The sequence below is a fragment of the Podarcis tiliguerta genome, assembly GCF_965153285.1.
Source record: "Podarcis tiliguerta genome assembly, chromosome: 14".
NCBI classification, from domain to species: Eukaryota; Metazoa; Chordata; class Lepidosauria; order Squamata; family Lacertidae; genus Podarcis; species Podarcis tiliguerta.
This window is the reverse complement of record NC_139547.1, coordinates 25,920,174-25,938,217: the sequence shown is the minus strand read 5'-3', so window position 1 is coordinate 25,938,217 and position 18,044 is coordinate 25,920,174. Positions and strand designations below refer to the sequence as shown.

General features: G+C 43.7%; 1 protein-coding gene and 1 long non-coding RNA gene across 8 annotated transcripts in view; one reads left to right on the top strand and one right to left on the bottom strand.

Moving 5' to 3' along the window:
• MEGF11 (multiple EGF like domains 11) overlaps positions 1–18,044 on the top strand; it is a 345,431-nt gene that overhangs the window by 163,504 nt on the left and 163,883 nt on the right. For 6 of the 7 annotated variants that reach the window (XM_083411873.1, XM_083411869.1, XM_083411871.1 and 3 more), the window contains exon 7: positions 9,530–9,604. The exons of the other annotated variant lie outside the window; for it this stretch is intronic. In XM_083411873.1, the coding sequence (XP_083267999.1) occupies positions 9,530–9,604 (75 nt within the window). The remainder of the gene's footprint in view (positions 1–9,529; positions 9,605–18,044) is intronic. 7 annotated transcript variants of the gene reach the window in all.
• Positions 1,259–14,899, bottom strand: LOC310663937. The gene is made up of 3 exons (XR_014504695.1): positions 14,698–14,899; positions 10,568–10,664; positions 1,259–1,432 (listed from the first exon to the last, which is right to left on the bottom strand). It is a non-coding gene; the product is annotated as an uncharacterized lncRNA (long non-coding RNA).

The window sequence follows — 18,044 nt, the reverse complement described above, 5'->3', positions numbered from 1 at the left end:
ATCCCATAATGGTCTTGAAGTAACTGATCAGGGAATGGCATAGAAATGGTAGCAGCTACTAGCAATGGATGCATCTGTTAATGTTGGTTTCTCTGTTTCTCTTTTTTCATTCTTAAGTTTCGATTTTTTTTACATCCCACAGTTCTACTTGTTTCTCCTAATATACATATTCTTTGACTCAGTTTTGTCTTGTATGTGTGTTTTTGCAAACGCTTTCCCCCCAACAGACTGCATTTTTGTATTTTATGTTCACTTAGGTGCATTTTGGGTGGACTTTTAATTAATATATGCATTTTTGTAATTCAATTATAATAATAATAATAATATGATTGTGGTGGTGGGGTTATTGTTTTTGTTTGTTGCTGTGTTATATATCTGCCCTGTAACCCTCTGATGAAGGGTGGAAAATAATAGTAATAACAATTATTATTATTCTTTGACTGGGCAACTGCATTGCAAAATTTGGAGAAATGTGAATTCCGAATGAGATATGTGTTTCAGTTTGCTTATTGGTTTGGGAGGTGTCAATTTAGCAGGGTCTTTAGAAACTGTGGCAAGTTGCAGGAATCACAGACATTGCACTCACGGGAAGGAAAGTGACATTCAGCTGGAGTCCTTCTTTAAATTTGGATGCTAGGGATGTATGATGGCATTTTTCCCCCATTCTGCCCTGTTTTCATAATAAGCAGCGTTGTTCCTGTTCCACTACAGTTCATCTTCTGCCAAAAACGGCATTATTTGTCTTGCTGTCTGCTGTGGCAAAATTACATAATGTATGTAATTTAAAGAATTAGTTACTTAAATTAATGTGCCATAACATTATTCCACCCCATTCATTTCAGTGCAAAGAAAACAGTATGCAAATAGGGGTGGGACATAATCAGTCACACATCGTTTGCGGACTGAAAGCAGCGACAACCGTGAATACCGTGAATACCGATAGCTTTCACTAAATTGATTTCCATTTTGGATATAGGATGAGTAAGCAAACAGAAGCAGTTTCTGGTCTTGTTTCTCTTTCCTTTGGAATCCTCTGACTTCTCTAGCTGAAGCAGGCCAGGTAACTGCTTAACCCCAGCTGTTGTTAGAAGGACTTTTAAAGGGACAGCACCTTGTTTCCTTCTTCAGGTGTGTCTGGTGTTGTCTCAGGTTGAGGTTTAAAGAACTAGCTTTGAAGATAAAAATAGAAAAGCAATTCATTAGCTTAATAACAATAGTTCTGAAATCCAGTTACCTTTGCTGCAAGTGAAGTCCTGCTAAAAATCACAAATGGAATTAGATTCCACCACATTCCTTCTTCTGTCCTGGAAGTCTGTCCAGACTGAGCGGGTGAACATTTTGCCTTCTGGTGGTTGTTGAACTATGCTGGCTGAGGCTGATGAGGGTTGGAGTCAAACAACATCTGGAGGGCATTACATTGGCTACTCCTGACCTAGAGTAAAATCACAGGTGGAATTGTAACCAATATAGATTAGACCCCCCCTCCCAACACACCTATCTTGGATATCTGTCCAGACTTGGGGGATGTTGTTGGAACTTCAGCTCCCGCATCAACTCCTGAACATTGGCTGTTGCAAGTTGCATTCCAACATCAACTGGAAGGCATTACATTGACTACCCCAGCCTAGATTTGGTGTTTCAAAGGTGAAGAAGCAGAATCTGAACCAGCGGTTGAATGCACATATTCTGCAGCTGCTCAACGGGCTTTTTTTTTTTTATCCTAAGGACAGTTTCTCTTTGCCACTAGAATTTCATTTGTCTTTATTAGGCAGTGATCAGAGCCCTCTGAACAGTGGGCTTTGATCTTGCCTCATGTATCACATTTGCCACTTGCAGGTGCCCTCCCCCCTCCCCCCTCCCCCTGTTTTGCATCTAAACTGTCATCAAAGTGGGTGTCTTATCATTTTGCTTCCATTCAAGGCAAGAGTGATGAAATGGAACATGCTGTCCTATAGACCAGAGGTGCAAAGAGGTGATGTCATTCCCCTCCTTTAGGAGCATAAAAAGATGCTTATCGTTGCTGCTTAAAAGAGATCTATGAGGAATAATTGCAAATGTGCCATGAGAAATTGGCTCAACGACAAGTCAATTTCAGAGAAACAGCAGGTAGCTTTTAAAAAGCTATATCATGTAATAAACATCTTGCTGTGTTATTAGGCTTTTGTTTTAAGTTTTTTTTTAAAGGATATCTATATCTATCATCTAGCTATCATCTATCTACCACAGTGTACAGAAGCTGCTGTTTTGAAAAAGTGCCTTGTTTGGTCCATTGGGTTACGGCTGGAATTCCACCCAAGGTCTTCCTGGCTTGAGGCCATTTGGCTGCTGAGATGTTGCAAGGAATGAGAAGCTTTGGGGCTAAAGGAGCTCCCTGATCTTTACATGCAGTTCTGTGCCAAATTATGTGAGGGATCTGGCACTGTACTTAAATTCCTGAGAATCACTGTCTCCTCCACTTGCTTTATGGATGTGGAGGTCAAGTCTTTGTAAGAAGAATCCTTCAAGATTTGGTCAAAGGTCCATCTGATGCACTTGTGTCCCAAACATCTGAAGGACACAGAGTTGGAAAAGGTTGTCCATGGCTTTTATATTCCAGAGGTGGAAGAAGAATATCACTTGGCAATTGTATTTGTTTAAAGCTGTGTTTTTTATTTCAGTTATTTGTTTAGGTGTTTTAAAATGTATTTTTATTTCTTATGTTCTCTGCTGTCTTTTAATTTCACAACAGCTCTGTGAGGTAGATGAAGCTGAGAGATAATGGCTGACCCAATGAGCATTGTGGCTCAGTGGGATTTTGAACACAAGTCCTAATGCAACATCCTGACCACATTTGCTTTACCCTCCATTTCACCTCAGTGGCCAGCTAGGTGCTTCTGGGACACTTACAAGCATAGTATGAAAGTTATGGCTTCCCCCATTGCTTGCTCTTATCAGATATACTACCAATCGACATGGGTGTTCCATTGTACTGTAGATGTACAGGGATACATCTTTCAAAAGTATCCTGAAGGGTGAGGAGCTTCTGTGACCTGCTTGTATGGCTACATGATTCCTCAATCTGCTTCTACCTTCCTCAGTACCTTTCCCAGTCTTGATTCTTGTGTTAAAAGGTATAATAATCTCCACACAGGTTAGAGACACATTGGATGATTCATGAGGCTGGGCCCAATGTCAAATAACTCACGATGATCTTCCTCTTCTATGCAGCTCCTTTGTTAAAACGGGAAGGTGAATTAACCCTGACACCGGGGACAGCCGGCATGGTCAACCAGCAGCTTTTTGAAGGCACAACTCCCATCAGCTTTGACTGTTGGCCTTTCTGGTTGGAATTGTTGGGAGTTGAAGTCCAGCCACATTTGGCTGCCTTGCCTTACACTCATGCAACAAAAGCTCCATTAAGGAAATGATGCAAACTTGCTTCATTTGCCTACAGAATTTCGAGTGGCTGGATGCAGAGGATGATGAAGAGGAAGAATATTGTATAACATAAACATAGCCTGGACCATCTTCTTCAAAGGATGACATGTGATGCAGCCTGGCTGTTCAGGCATTTAATATATATTATTATTTTGCTGTCTCCAGCTTTTTATTGCCAACCTCTGTCGTCTCCCCCCCACCCCCCCACCCCCAGAATAAAGACTTATGAGATGCTTCTAGTTTTGAATACAAATAGGGTAGGGAAATACTGTGGCGAAACCTAGGAAGTTAACCATTATGAATTAACCCAAACTGTTCGTTTTAGTAAAGGTGCTTTGAAGCATCTCAATACGTTCTGCAGCATAAGCTCCCTGGCAGATATTCTTGCACCCAGCTTGCTATTAATTTGTATTTCAACAGGGCCTGTGTATGCACACAGCTGAAGGCACCATAGATGCAGCTGGTCTTCTGTGAATGGGGATCCTTCTATATACTGCTGGCTGGCCTGAAATTATTCCCTTTGAGGTGGCTTTGTCACACTGGCACCTCTATTGTCCGTTTCTGGGCATTAGATCTTGGAAAAGATTGCAGGCAGTTTGTCATTTCCATCTCTCCATAGATTGAATGAAAAACCAGACACAATGATCTCTCGTGGGGGATTTTAGCCACACACAGAAGCCTTGCCAGTGCCTTGCCTTGTGTGTGTGTGTGTGTGTGTGTGTGTGTGTGTGTGTGTGTTTATACCACCGTCATCTGAAGATTTAAAGGCAGTTCACTGCATATATATATCTTCTATGAAAACCTAACCCAAACCTGATACTCTCCAAATGTTTTGTTGTTCCGTTCCTATCAGTCTCAGAAAGGGATGGGGAAGATATTTAATATCGTTTGTGATTAAAGGCAAATCTACCTAATTCACACTTTCCAAAACAGTACATGAATCACAACACAGCAATCCTTCAAAATGTGCATTTCTCCGAATTTTGCAATGCCATTTCCCAGCCAAGTAACAGGTACTAAAATGCACATACTAAGGTAAAATGTGCATATAAAGGTGCGTATTGGTGGGGAATGACATGTGAAAATGTGTTATACTATAGAGAATATAAAAATTAGAGAATAAGTGCTTTGCAAAAATTCATGGATTGGGTAGAATGGCAAAGAAAAAAGTATGCAGTAGGAGAAATTTCCACTAAAATGCTAATTAATTTTAATGAGGTTTTTTTTTTTTTTTTTAAATGAACTGATATGGAAATGTGGAGGAAACTGGCTGACTAGAGCTGATGAAATTAGGGAAATCCAAAATTCCCAGAGGGCACCAGGTTGGGGAAGACTTCTTTATGAAACTGGGTTTTTGGGGGGGTGGGGGTTGCAAGAATTTTGACTTAGGTGTCTCATTTGGCCCCAGTCTTCACCTCCCTGTGTGGTTCTTATATTGCAAAACAAAACCATGAAACTGGCATTTATCCACAGCCCATTTTTGTTATGTTGGTGCTCATTGCCCATATCACCAGTAAACCTACAGCTGATGGGGAGGTTGGACTAGGTTCCATTCATTCATTCCAAAACGTTTTGGCTTGCTTTTCTCAGAAGAAGAAAAAAACCCATCCACCCCCTCCCTGCAAAATGTGATTATAAACTACATTCAGAAGACTTGTGTTGAAAAAGCAGTATAGATATTTATTAGATTAATTTGATTCGGTGAATAACCCATTAGCAGCCTGTTTTCTGCATCATGCTTAATAAGGATTGCTTTGGCTTAGTATTTGGGGTTTCTGTTTAACATTGTTGTTTTTCTTCTTAAATCTTTCTGTAAGGTTCCTCCCACCCCCCTTAGGGCTGTATCCAACATTATCTGTCCTCTAGTGTGAGAGCAGATAAAGGTAAAGGTAAAGGGACCCTGACCATTAGGGCCAGTTGTGGCCGACTCTCGGGTTGCGGCGCTCATCTCGCTTTATTGGCCGAGGGAGCCGGCGTACAGCTTCCAGGTCATGTGGCCAGCATGACTAAGCCACTTCTGGTGAACCACAACAGCGCACGGAAACGCCATTTACCTTTCCACCGAAGCGGTACCTATTCATCTACTTGCACTTTGAGGTGCTTTCGAACTTCTAGGTTGGCAGGAGCAGGGACCGAGCAACGGGAGCTCACCCCGTCATGGGGATTTGAACCACCAACCTTCTGATCGGCAAGTCCTAGGCTCTGTGGTTTAACCCACAGCGCCACCCATGTCCCGTGAGAGCAGATAGGTGAACAGCAGCCGCACAGCACAATAGTTCTGCTAGCGGAAACTCATTTTGCAACATATGGTTGCACAATAGACTGCAAAGTTACCAGCAACTTGCTTTTATGCATTCTCTTGTGTAACAACGTTCCACCGGTGCAAAAACCAGTGGGACAAATATAAAACTAAATAACTTTAACTTAATGCCCTGTTTGATAAAAAAGCAACAACAATGAAGGTTTGTAAGTATCTGTTTAAATAATAATAATAAAAAGGTTACCCATTGTGGGCCTTCAGGGGAGGGCAAGCTGAGATTGAAACAATCAGAATAATGAAATAAAAGCAACTGATTGTATGAACATCCAACACATGTCAAAAATAAATCCATCCAGACCTTACATTGCAAAATATAAACCATTGGACATTTGTGCTCTAAGTCATTGCAGGGGCTTTTTTGTCTTAATGCATGAAATATAAATCAGTAGGATGGCTGTCTCTTTCTGACACCTGACCTGTGCCATGGGGGTCACTGGAGCTTTTCTCTGAAAGCCCTGCTGCCTATGTTTTCGCCGGCGGCAGGAGGAGAGGCCTCCAGTAATGAGAGAGGGTTCCAAGGCAGATGGGTGCCTAACAATAGAACCAATTGCTGTCTCATTTTGCCCCAAGTTCAGTATTTATTGTGGTTTTGGTTGCATCATTTTCTCTTCAGTGCCCTTCTTAACTTTTGAAGAATAAGAGAGGTTTTTTAAAAAATAAAATAAAAAAGAAGAGGAAGAATGATGGGCACCCGTCAAGTGACTGTCTATGTTCCTGTCAGCAATATTTCCCCCATCTTGTCTTTTCCTGCCTAAGGAAGCTTTTAAGTTCTAAAAATGTTCTGGCCTTAATTTGTCTAGAGGTTGACTGAAGTGATGTGCATCTCTCTCTCTCTCTCTCTCTCTCTCTCTCTCTCTCTCTCTCTCCCCCCCCTTTCTCCCTGCTAAACCTGTCCCTCCACCATCAGCAGCCTGCAGTAGTTCTGGCGTTACAAGCTACTTTTTCTGAGTACAACCTAATCTGAATTGGTTAGTTCAAGATTGCTAAGGCAGAACATCCCCCTTGCTGCCTGCAGTCCTAGGTCACATCCGCACCAAACCATACGCCCTTATACTATGTGAACAGCCATGGCTTACCCCATGAGTAGGCAAACTATGGCCCGGGGGCCAGATCTGGCCCAATTGCCTTCTCAATCCGGCCTGCAGACAGTCCGGGAATCAGCGTGTTTTTACATGAGTAGAATGTGTGCATCTCTGGGTTATTTGCGAGGCACAGGAATTCGTTCATTCGCCACCGCCCCCCCCCCAAATATAGTCCAGCCCTCCACCAGGTTTGAGGGACAGTGGACCGGCCCCCTGCTGAAAAAGTTTGCTGACCCCTGGCTTACCCAAAGAATCCTGGGAACTTGTTAAATGTGCAAAGATCTACAGATCTGATGAGGAGTCCTGGAACAAACAAAAATGCAGGGAGCCAGCTTACTGAGTTTCCCAGAATGGTTCTTCAGGTTCCTTTGTTAAGCAAAACAGGGAATGGGAGGGAGAAAATACCCAAGTTATTGGTCTTTTTTCTAAATGGGCAGGGTGTGTGTGTGTGTAACTCTTTCTTTTGCTCTAGCAGCCTCTGAATCCTGGAATCATTTTGCACCTAGGACAGACTAATGCAGTTAGGTTTGCCTAACATCACCTGCATCCCATCTCAAGACTTTACAGTCTCCAGACTTTGCAGCGACTCCATCGTGCCTTGTTCTCTCTCCACATCCATCCTTCTGACTGGAACCATAGCTCACTATCCTGCAGTATTGCAGGTGTCCTAAAGGAGTTAGAATTACCTAACTGTGACGTTTGTTCCCCCCTCCCCAATAAATCAACACAGCTCCCTATATCTTTCAAGTGCTACCATTGTTGCTATGGAAATTGCATAGCTTGATCTTAGGTATAGGAGGCCAAGCAGCTTAACTGGCTATGCGAACGTGGAAGATGATTAAGATATATATTTAAAGAAATCACTGGGGCTCTCAAATTCGTGTGCATTTAAAAAAAAAAAAGGCACAAAGCCCCCCCCCGCCCCACAATTCCAAACGTGTGGAAAGATGTTAATTGAGGCTTCTTTGGTCTTTGTGTTTTTAAATGGCCTGTCTTGGTGTAACTATTTATGAACTGAATTGCAAGGCAGGAATTGGAAATCCAAAGGGTATAACAAATAATGCATTGGCCCCAAAGTTTAATCACTGCTAGTCAAGGAAGACGGAAAAGCCAGCTTTGCTTGGCCTGCAGACACGGCTTGTAATATAGGGCATTGGAATGTCACTGTTCCCTGCGAGTCGAGGGGTGCCCTTGCATTTTAAAAAGGCCGCTTTGAAAGCACCGAGGAGGACTTGAAAGAGCATCTGCCCTCGGCGGTCTGTGCAGGTTGTGTGTAAATGGGGCTCTGCGGTGTTAACGGAGCTAAGCCTGGATTACTGCCTCCATATTGAGATCAAGGCAGCACTGTATGGAGATATTTACAATAAAATATGGATTTATATAGTGCCTGTCTGAAGCGGCACTGCAGCCCGTTGCTCAGGTGACAGAAAGATGTTCCAACTGCTGGTGTTATATGGTGCCAAAATGATGAGGTCTGTGGCAATAGCAGGGTCCTCTGCAAAGAGAGATGTGGCTCTGGTGGCATACAGAACAGTGCCCCCAAAGCAGGGCATAGTTCCCCAACCCAGATTTTATGATTCATAACAATCAATGTAAAAGTCTGTAGAGCTGCCGGTTGGCAGCCCTGCAACAGCCACCTTAGCTCATTAGAGAATGCTTGTTGCTGAGGTTGTTGCACATTCTGCCCTTCCAGAGCCACATCACAGAAGCATATGTGCAAATTACCCACTTTACAGGTAGACTTAGTGACTTCCTCACCAACATGCTTACATTTAGGGAAACTTTCCTGTCTGAAGTGTTGAAGCTCTGTTGTCTGTCAGCTAGACTTAAGCCTCCCTCCCCCGGGAGTTATGATACTTATGGACATTCTGTGACATCACAGAAGCTCATTGTGTTTCCGTGCAAGCAGGAACAACAGCAATAGGCTTACTGCTCCCCCCAATCATGCCAAGAATTAGCTGTGTGGAGCTGAAATAAATATCAAAATGCACATTTCAAGAGGTTGCCTTTCCTCTGATACTCCCAGCTGTCTTGCTAAATGTGGCTTGCTAAATGTCTGTGCCATTACCTTAGTACTATGGGAATCTGTGTCGATTAGGCCCAACCTAGCCTCTGGATTTGGCCTGCCATGTTGAACCATGTCCAGCATGTAATGTCAGGGCTGGGGAAATTCAAGCCTTCAATGCCAAGGAAGAATTGGGGCATCTGCAACCATGGCTTCAATTCAGTCCTGTTTTTTTAACTTGGTGCCTTTGTCTGTCACCCTGCATTGCAGGGGATTGAACTAGATGACCCTTGGGGTCATTTCCAACTCTGCAATTCGATGATTATTGAATTCAAGCCGCAGCTGCAAAGGAAGATGGCAATTTGTTTATTTTTTAAAAGAAAAATACTGGATTATGTGAAATCTTTCACTGGACTAGCACAAGACTGATGTCCAGAAATATTCTGTGTCTTGTTCCAACGATGGGGAAAAGGGGGAGGTTATTTCTTAACAATCAAATGTAGTTTAGTTTCAGTTTGTTCTGTTTTGGGATCTCAGGCCCTTCTGTATTCTTAACTGTGTGTTCTTGTTATGCTGTTAGTGTTCAGTTAAAGATGCTCCCTTTCCTTTCTCTTGCCATCTTTTGCTCTCGCCCTCCCTTCCACCTCGCCTTCCCCACCTTCTTTTCTCTGCATCCTTCCTTTTCGTTTTCCCATTCAATGTCAGGAAGGGCCACCTCTGAAGGGGCACCCGAGCACACGGCAGCACCAGCGGGGAGTAGCAGGAACCACACCGCCAACAGTGAGTGGGCCCAAAACGCAATCTCTAGTGGTGGTGATGGTCTGTCTTTTCTTGTTCTTTGCAAGAGTGTGTTGGCTGGGCTGGGGTGGTGGTGGTGGAAGTGGTTCTGTCCATTCTGTTCACTGTGCATGCTTTTTCTTTCCTTTCTCAGCTCTTCTGTGCCATGCATGTCACGCGGCACTCCGTGCTGCGTTCTCTGTGTTTATGTCAGGCTGTGTGTGTGTGTGTGTTTCTTTTTATTTATTCAGTCATTTGTAAACTGCACTTTTGGTATGCAACAATAAAACAAAAACACAATACCACAGTGACAGCAGAAAAGACCTTGATAACATAGCAGTAAAAACAGGTTGATGGGGGTTTTTTTAATAATAAAAAGTGCCAAAGGCCTCTCTGAACAATGCAGCTTGAAAGAAAGTAGGCATGACTCTTGCTGAAATTGTATTGGCATGGAGTTCCACAGGGCAGGGCCCACCATGGTAATGTCTCAGTTTGTGGCCAACTGAACTGCAGGGGAATAGGGGACCACTAGAAAAACCCCATCAGAAAGTCTCTGGGCTTAAGGAATGAAGCAGTCCTCAAGGCCTTACTTTGGGCCCAGGTTGTCTAGGGCTTTGTGAATTAACAAAATAAACTTGATTTTGACCTGGTAGCAAATTGGCAACCAATGCAGCTCTCTTGGTAAAGAAGTACCCTTGCTGCCGATAACCTGCTCCTGTGAGGAATTTGGCTGCTACATTCTGCAGGAGTTGCAGCTTTGGGACTGGATGCAAGGACAGCCCCACATAAGGCATGTGTCAGTAATCAAGTCTTCAGGTTCCCCAAGCATGGTAGACTAGTCTGGTCTAGGGATGTTTGCAGCTGGTGTGTACCAGTTGAAGCTGGTGGAAAGTATATGTCATTCATATATACGATCGGAAATGTGATCCGTAACTCTCCGTGTATAAATAATGGAACTTTACTCACGTGGGGAAGTTGTCACAGTGTTCATTTGGCTTAGACTGGTGAATAGGGTGATATTCTTCCAGTGGCTTTCCTCGTTTTTTGTTTTGCCTGGAAAACTCTAGGAAGCAATTCAGAAATGGAATCAAATGAATAAATAGATGGGGAGCCTGTTGAATATGTTTTGCTGGCTGAAGATGCAGAGCAAGAAGTCACCCATCCCTAGTTCGCCTTCAGAAGCCTGGTGATCGGATTGCATCCTCCCCCACCACTCCTGGGGCAGCAGGATAGTTGAGGGGCTCAATTGAGCATGCACAATCCTATCATTTAATATAGAGAAATGACTCAGGAGAAGCAGCTGAGGGGGGTTGCCAGCAAGACCTCCCTTCTGACATTTCCCACTTCAGCTTGCTTAATGGTAGGGTTGGCTTTGAGTCCAGTCACAAAGACTGTGCTAGTCTGCCAGAAATCCCTTGAGATGTCAGATTACATGCTGTCTCATGCTTCTTCACAGTTGTAGAGTAATGCTTGTGGACCAATCAAGCCCTCTGTCCTTAAGGGTTTCTGGGGGGTGTGGGTGGATCTTCTCCTCCCTGTTACTCAGGCCTTCCCTACCACTCTCTCTCTCCCAGCTCTCATCTTCCTTCCCTCCTTTCCTTTAATACAGGGATGGGGAACCTCTGGCCCCTGAGCCAAATCTGGCCCACCAGGGCGCTTTCCCATAAACCACACCCACCTGCTCCGCACCTGATAGAATTTTTAACATCTGGTGTGAGGTAGGTATTGATGTGGCTACAAAGGTACACTCGGGGCCTTAAAGAGAGCTCCCCATTGTTCCTTCGCTAGCTCAAGGCACCCTCCCAGACAGCTGAGGGGCAGGGGGAGTGTGCCTTGCTCCTAATAGCACCAAGCAGCTTACACTGAACCAGAGAAAGCTCCATTTTAGCAGTGGTTTCAGTTCACGTTGCTCGGTGACACTGGAGCAGCAAAGTTCTTGTGTTGTGGTTACCAAACACCTGCTGGCTGCCAGGTTTTTGGGAAGCTCTGCCCAATACAGTTTGACAGGTGAGCGGAACAGCCCTCCTGTCAGTCATCTGATGTCCTAACGATGCTGGGTGATTGAGAGGTGGAATGTCCCACCTACCTGTCAAAGTTGACCCACGGATGTAGGGCCTTATAAGGAACTGATCCACTGAGTCAGAATCAGCCCCCCCTCCACCTTGGCTTTAATGCTGCTGTCCGTCAAATTAGTCTAGTCTATGTATATAAAACTAAAAAAAAAAAAAAAAATGCTAGTAAACCATAGGATAAATTTAAATAATTTATCCTATTCAAAATGTTTGGAATTTATTTCTGTTGGTGTAACCTGCGATTGCCTTGGCAGGGTCTCGGCTGGCTAAACCGCTCAGGCAGAGTCAAGCAACAGTTCCCTCCATTTACAGTCTCTGTGGGTTTCAATTTGCAGGGAACTTTTTGTTAAAAATCCTCATTAGAAGAAAATGCGGAAGCTTTTTTTTTTAATAAAAAAAATAGAATGTGCATTTGGCATTTTATTGCTTGTTGCCCCCAAATAATTTCCTCGTTAGGCAAAAGCGGGTGACATCACACTTGCTAACTACTAGTGAGAACTTCCCAAATCTTTATTATTGTTGGGACAGATCCATTTATGCATAAAAGCTTCTGGGCATTGCCAAAATAACATGATCTGATTGGAATCAGGCACGCGTTCTGCACTGCAGTCTTGGGCTGGTGCCAACAGCTATACAAAGTGAGAAGGAGGATAAGCTGGAGAGCCAGTAATTCTTTCTCTCCTGGTCTTGCACACGCACAAGATGACACCCTATTTCTCTCTCTCTCTCTCTCTCTCTGCTCTGGATTAATTAATCTCTTCTCAAATAGTCAGAAACTCAGTTTAGAGTTCATGCACACCTTATTTTTGAAACCTGGATGCAAAAAAAAACACGGTTTTGGGTTTAAATTATAAAGTACATGCATCATCCTGAAAGCTGCATGTGCATTTAAATGTCCGGGCTACTCTGCAGTAAACACTGAAGCCGGTTCCTTTCCCAGCCACACGTTTGATGCTTAATGGAGGGAAACCCAGTCACTTAAATACTGGCATGCTATGCACCATTGGCAATACTGCTTGCTTGTTTTGCTACTTAAACACCGGTATATTGTATATGTAGATATAAAACATAATGTAGGAATTGCATCCTTAACTCTACGCTGAGAGCCAGTGTGGTGTAGTGGTTAAGAGCGGTAGTCTCGTAATCTGGGGAACCGGGTTCGTGTCTCTGCTCTTCCACATGCAGCTGCTGGGTGACCTTGGGCTATTCACACTTCTCTGAAGTCTCTCAGCCTCACTCACCTCACAGAGTGTTTGTTGTGGGGGAGGAAGGGAAAGGAGAATGTTAGCCGCTTTGAGACTCCCTAGGGTAGTGATAAAGTGGAATATCAAATCCAAATCCAATCTGTGCTCATAAGTGGAGGAGGACTGTAGCTCCGTGGTAGAGCACCTGTTTGGCATACAGAAGGTTCCATGTTCAATCCCCATTGGACTCCAACTCCCATCACCTCTGACCTTTGACTGGTGTGGGTGGGAAGCTGCCAGTGGATGGCTATAAAAGAAGAGTGGACCAATTCATGAAGAAGGCTCCAATGTCTCCTAACCTCAATGACTATGGTCTGCCTCCACAGTCAGAGGCAATAATGCTTCTGAGTACCAGATGTTGGAAATCACAAGCGGGGAGAGTGCTCTTGTGCTCAGGTCCTGCTTGCATGCTTCCCACAGGCTTCTGGTTGACCAGTATAAGAATAGAATGCTGGACTAAATAGACCATTGGCCTGATCCAGCAGGCTCTTCTTATGTTCTTATGAGCTGGAGTCCAGCAACAGCTGGAGAGTGGTTAGCCCATGCCTTGTGCAATAGACACTACTAGATAATACTGATTTAGGAGGGCTAATGTTCCAATGCCTTTTAATAAGACAGATTCTTATGTGTGCCTTGAAAGAAACGCTCTTTAACCATCCTGAATGTGCAGAAGATCTGTGGACAAAGTAGGAAGGACCGGATAGGTATAGAGAGGGGGAAAGCGGTGCAGATTTCTGGCAAAAGATTTGCTTTGTGTTCCGTTGCTAAGTTCCAGGCAGCATGAGACTTGAGTCAGAATATTGGTTCATCTAGCTCAGTGTTTTGATTGGGTGAGGCTGTGCAAGGTCTGAGGCTGAAGCCTTAGCCTTGATCAAGACCCAAAATGAATCGGAGATGCTGGGGATTGAACATTCACAGCCACACACCCTCCTGAGCAAAACTGTCAAGTCCTGTGAGGGATATCTCCATTGTCAGGACTTCTGTACTTCTGCAGCCACAGCAGACGAGCGAAGAATCAAGTACAGCCTAGAACAGCTGGAACATCTTTTGCTCCTGAGAAGGATCTTGGGATTCTATGGGCAACAGAATTTAAAAAGTGGGTGCTGCAAAAAGAATGAAATAAACAACCCTGCAAATTCAATTTGTGGGGTGTTCTTGTGTTCCTGTTGATGCCATTTTGGATGCAAGTGTGTGAGAGGCTAGACTCCTTCTGGGTGCTTTAATTTCAGCAAATAACCATGTGAAGCATTTCCACTGCCAGAGTTGCTTAATAGGGATGATTAAAGGCCTTCCCGTTTTTAGTGCTGTCTGTCTACGTGCTTGCTTCCTTGCAAATCTTAAATTCACTTTTTAAAAGAATGAAAGAAGTTCAACAAAAAATGGGGGAAGGGGGGGGGGAAGTATGAGTCTGCCTATAAAAGAATGTGAATTTTTAGGAGGAAAGTAGCTATAAATGGCCCTTAGTTTATGGACTTTTCACATTGTAAAAAGCCATCTGCTATAACCATAGCCAGCTTAATTGGAATACGCTGTTCTATTAACGGGTACATGAGAGGTCTGTCAGGAAGAACTGCAAATCACCCCGCTCTTATATCTTTCCCCTTCTCCTAAGGTTTTTTTGGGGGGGATGAAACTCTCTTTGCAAGTGTTACATTCAGAGATGTGTTTGCATCGGTGATTTCTTGAAGGAGAAGGAAGGATCTGTTCTAAAGACAGCCAAGGTGCAGTCTGTGGAAGCCCCTGGTGTCAAGCTTTTAAAATCAAGGAAAGTTATTCTCACCCACTGTTGCCTTTCTTTTGCTCTGGGTGCTTAGTCTTGCTCAGGCGCACCAACTCCTAGGCGCAGAGGTGTCTTTGGCCCCCTAAATATCTGCTGGCAGGGGGGTCAGGCCCCCTCGGTGTTGAGGGGATGGAGGAGGCTGAACACGGTTCAGTTCAGTAGTTGGCTTCTCCTGAGTGTGAGAGAGGGAGCCGCAGCATGCTGGATTCTGCGCTCGGCCTCCTCCCAATGATGCGATGTGTGTGTCATGTGTTGCATGCATGACATCACACACGTGCGACACACACTGGGCGCATGACATCACATGCTGTGCGCCGGGCCCCGCCAATCTTGGTCACAAGACGGTGCCTCTGGTTTTGCTGGAGTTAAGGACAGACAAATCTGTCAGTTTTGATTTCTCTCAGTTTCTTGCTTTACTAACCTTAAGTTCAATTTTTCCTGATGCAATGCATTTTCATGCATTATTTTCACTGATATATGCATTTTTATGCACATTTCCCCCTAATGCACACATTTTTATGAACACTGTTGGTTAGAGAACTGCATTGCAGAACTTGAAGAAGTAGGGAAGGTTATTGCTACATTTTGTTTCACGTGTTGTGTTAGGAAGTGCAGATCATGCAAGTTCATGTTAAAATACAAACCAAACCAAATTTCTTCCCCATCTCTGGCTGGAGGTAGCACTTCTCAGTTGCTGAATGGTTCTTTCTCCCGTGTTTAAAATTGCACAGAGCGGTTTAATGTGTTCAAGACTTAGAAAGTTCCTTTCCTCTCCCCCCCCCCCACTGAAGGGTGAGCCTTTGGGGAGAGCACTGTTAGGCCATGTCTCTGCAGCTGGCTAGACTGGGAGATGGCAAAACAGATGTTGCAATGATTTGCATTTTAAGGGAAATTAGTAGCTTAAGACAGCCTTCCATCACCCAGTGCCCTCCACATGTTTTGGACTAGAACTCCCACCATCCCAGACCATCAGGCCTGCATACTGGGGCTGATGGGAGTTGAAGTCTTCAACATTTGTAAGGTCCCAAGTTGGAGGAGGATGGCCTAGTCCTAGGCCATGGAAAAGAATCCTCCTTTCCTGGAGCCTTTGGGTTTTTGTATGCTAGTTTATCTGGTTGATGGATGACATTGGTTGTTCTCAGAAAGCCCATCTCTGTTTAACTCTCACTTTTATACATGTATTTATATAAATCAGTTTATTAACATCTCTAAAAATTGTATATTACTAAACCCTTTAGCTAGGTGCTTATAGGCTAGGGTTACCATATGTCTGGAATTTCCTGGACATAGCCAGAACACTGCAGTTGGAAGCAGTGTCTGGGTGAAATGTCTGGGGAAATATGGATGTATGGCAACCCATATCTGCAGTGTTGTTTTTGGCGATTTCCCTTTAAAATAGCTTTACAATTTTTTCCCACGCACCCCATCTTCAGTTTTGCTCAACAACTTTTGTGTCCGGATTTTAACTTTTTGAAATATGACAACCCTATTATAGAAACATGGAGGGTGGATGAAACCTGACATGAAGTAGATCAAATCTTCCTGCTAATAAATCAAAGCACCACCCTCCTTCCTTTGCCCTTTGATTTTTATGTCACAATTTTTCTCCTGAATTTTGGTTTTGCGATGGGTTGGCTGTAGGTTATCCCTTTTCCACTTCCAAGTTAAATGAACCTTAGAAAGTGTACTATATAATTAGAGAGGGAATGTATTTATTTGAAATAATTATATCCTGCCTTTTGATTGAATGATACTCAAGGTGGCTTGCAGCAGATTGTAGTAATATATGCAAACCAACAGAACCATCCATCTTTAGTCCCCTGGCTGATAGGAGGGGCCCAGAGTGTTCTTTCTGTCTGAAGTTCAACAGCAGGGATCATTTAGTGTCCAACTTAAAGGGGTTAATTCTGTTTTTGTTAAAAGTCGACTGGCCAAGATGCATTGCTTAGCAGCTGGTCAGGGTGGCATAATCTTTCCAGAGGTGGCACATACTCTGATTGGTGGTACCATTCTGAGGGAGGTTTCCTTTGTAAGTTTGAGCATCTTCTTGCTATGTACTAGGCATGGACTAAAAAAACCCCCCAAACATCTCTGTTCCTTTCTCCTCAAATTATCCACTGATACATATTTTTCAATGTTGATTTATGCTGCTTTCCTTCTAATAGTCTCAGAATTGATAGGTTTGAGTCCAGCTTCTACAACAAATTTAGATAAGATGTTTGCTCATATCACACAAATTGGATTGTGCGTGGTGCAGGTTCACCTTGTTGCCTTTTCCCCTTGTGCCAGAGGTGGCTTGTCAACAGGAAGAAGGCTTGCTAGTGATTAGGACATAGGTGACCAATGTGATTCCTTCCAGATGTTGTTGGACTACATTTCCCATAAAACCTCATCACTGGTCACACTGGCTGAGGCTGACAGGAATTGGAATCCAGCAACACTGGCTGTTCCTGATTTAAGGTGACTTATTAGCTAGCCTTTTCATTCTTGATCGTGATTGTGGTTCATGAGGAAGTGCATAGATTGAGTGACATAGTAAATGGTGCTTTCATATTCTTGGGAAAAACACAGAGTGTATAGCTGGAGGGAGTGCATGACGATTAACTGCTGAGGGTCATATTCAGCGAATTTGTGGAGAAGGGAAGTAATAGAACCACTATATTCTCCCAGGGAAGGGACCCCAATGGCCATCTAGTTCAACCCCTTGCAATGCAGGAATCAGCAAAATCATCACTGACAGGTGGCTACCCAACCTCTGTTTAAAACCTCCAATGAAGGACAGTTCCACACCTTCCTAAGTAGTCCATTCCACAGTCAAACAGCCCTTGTCAGAAAGTTATTCCTGATGTTTACTTGCAATCTCCTTTCTTGTCATTTGAATCCATTGGTTTTGGTCCTACCCAATGGAGCAGCAGGAAACAAGATTGCTCCATCTTTCATGTGACAGCCCATGTGACAGATATTTGAAGATGACAATCACCCACCTCTCAGTCTCTTCTTCTCCAGGCTAAACATCCCCAACTCCCTCAACCATTTCCCCCATTTTAATTTGGGACAGGTTGAGTTTTTTGCTCTTCGCGCCATATTTTTCTGAAATGGGATTTAAGCAGAATTCCTCTAATCAGAGGAACACCTAATTTGTGTATATGTTTTTTGTTCCCTTTGCCTTTTGGGAAACATCTGTGATAAAATTTAATTTGTTGTATTTACAGCAAGATCAATTGCCTGATTAAAAAGCAATGGTTCCCACTGACTGACCTTGTGGAATGTCAGCTCTGGAACTCTGGATATCTGTTGGAAGATTGTTATGGCATAACTCTCTCTGCTGGTGTATGACGGTCTATTGA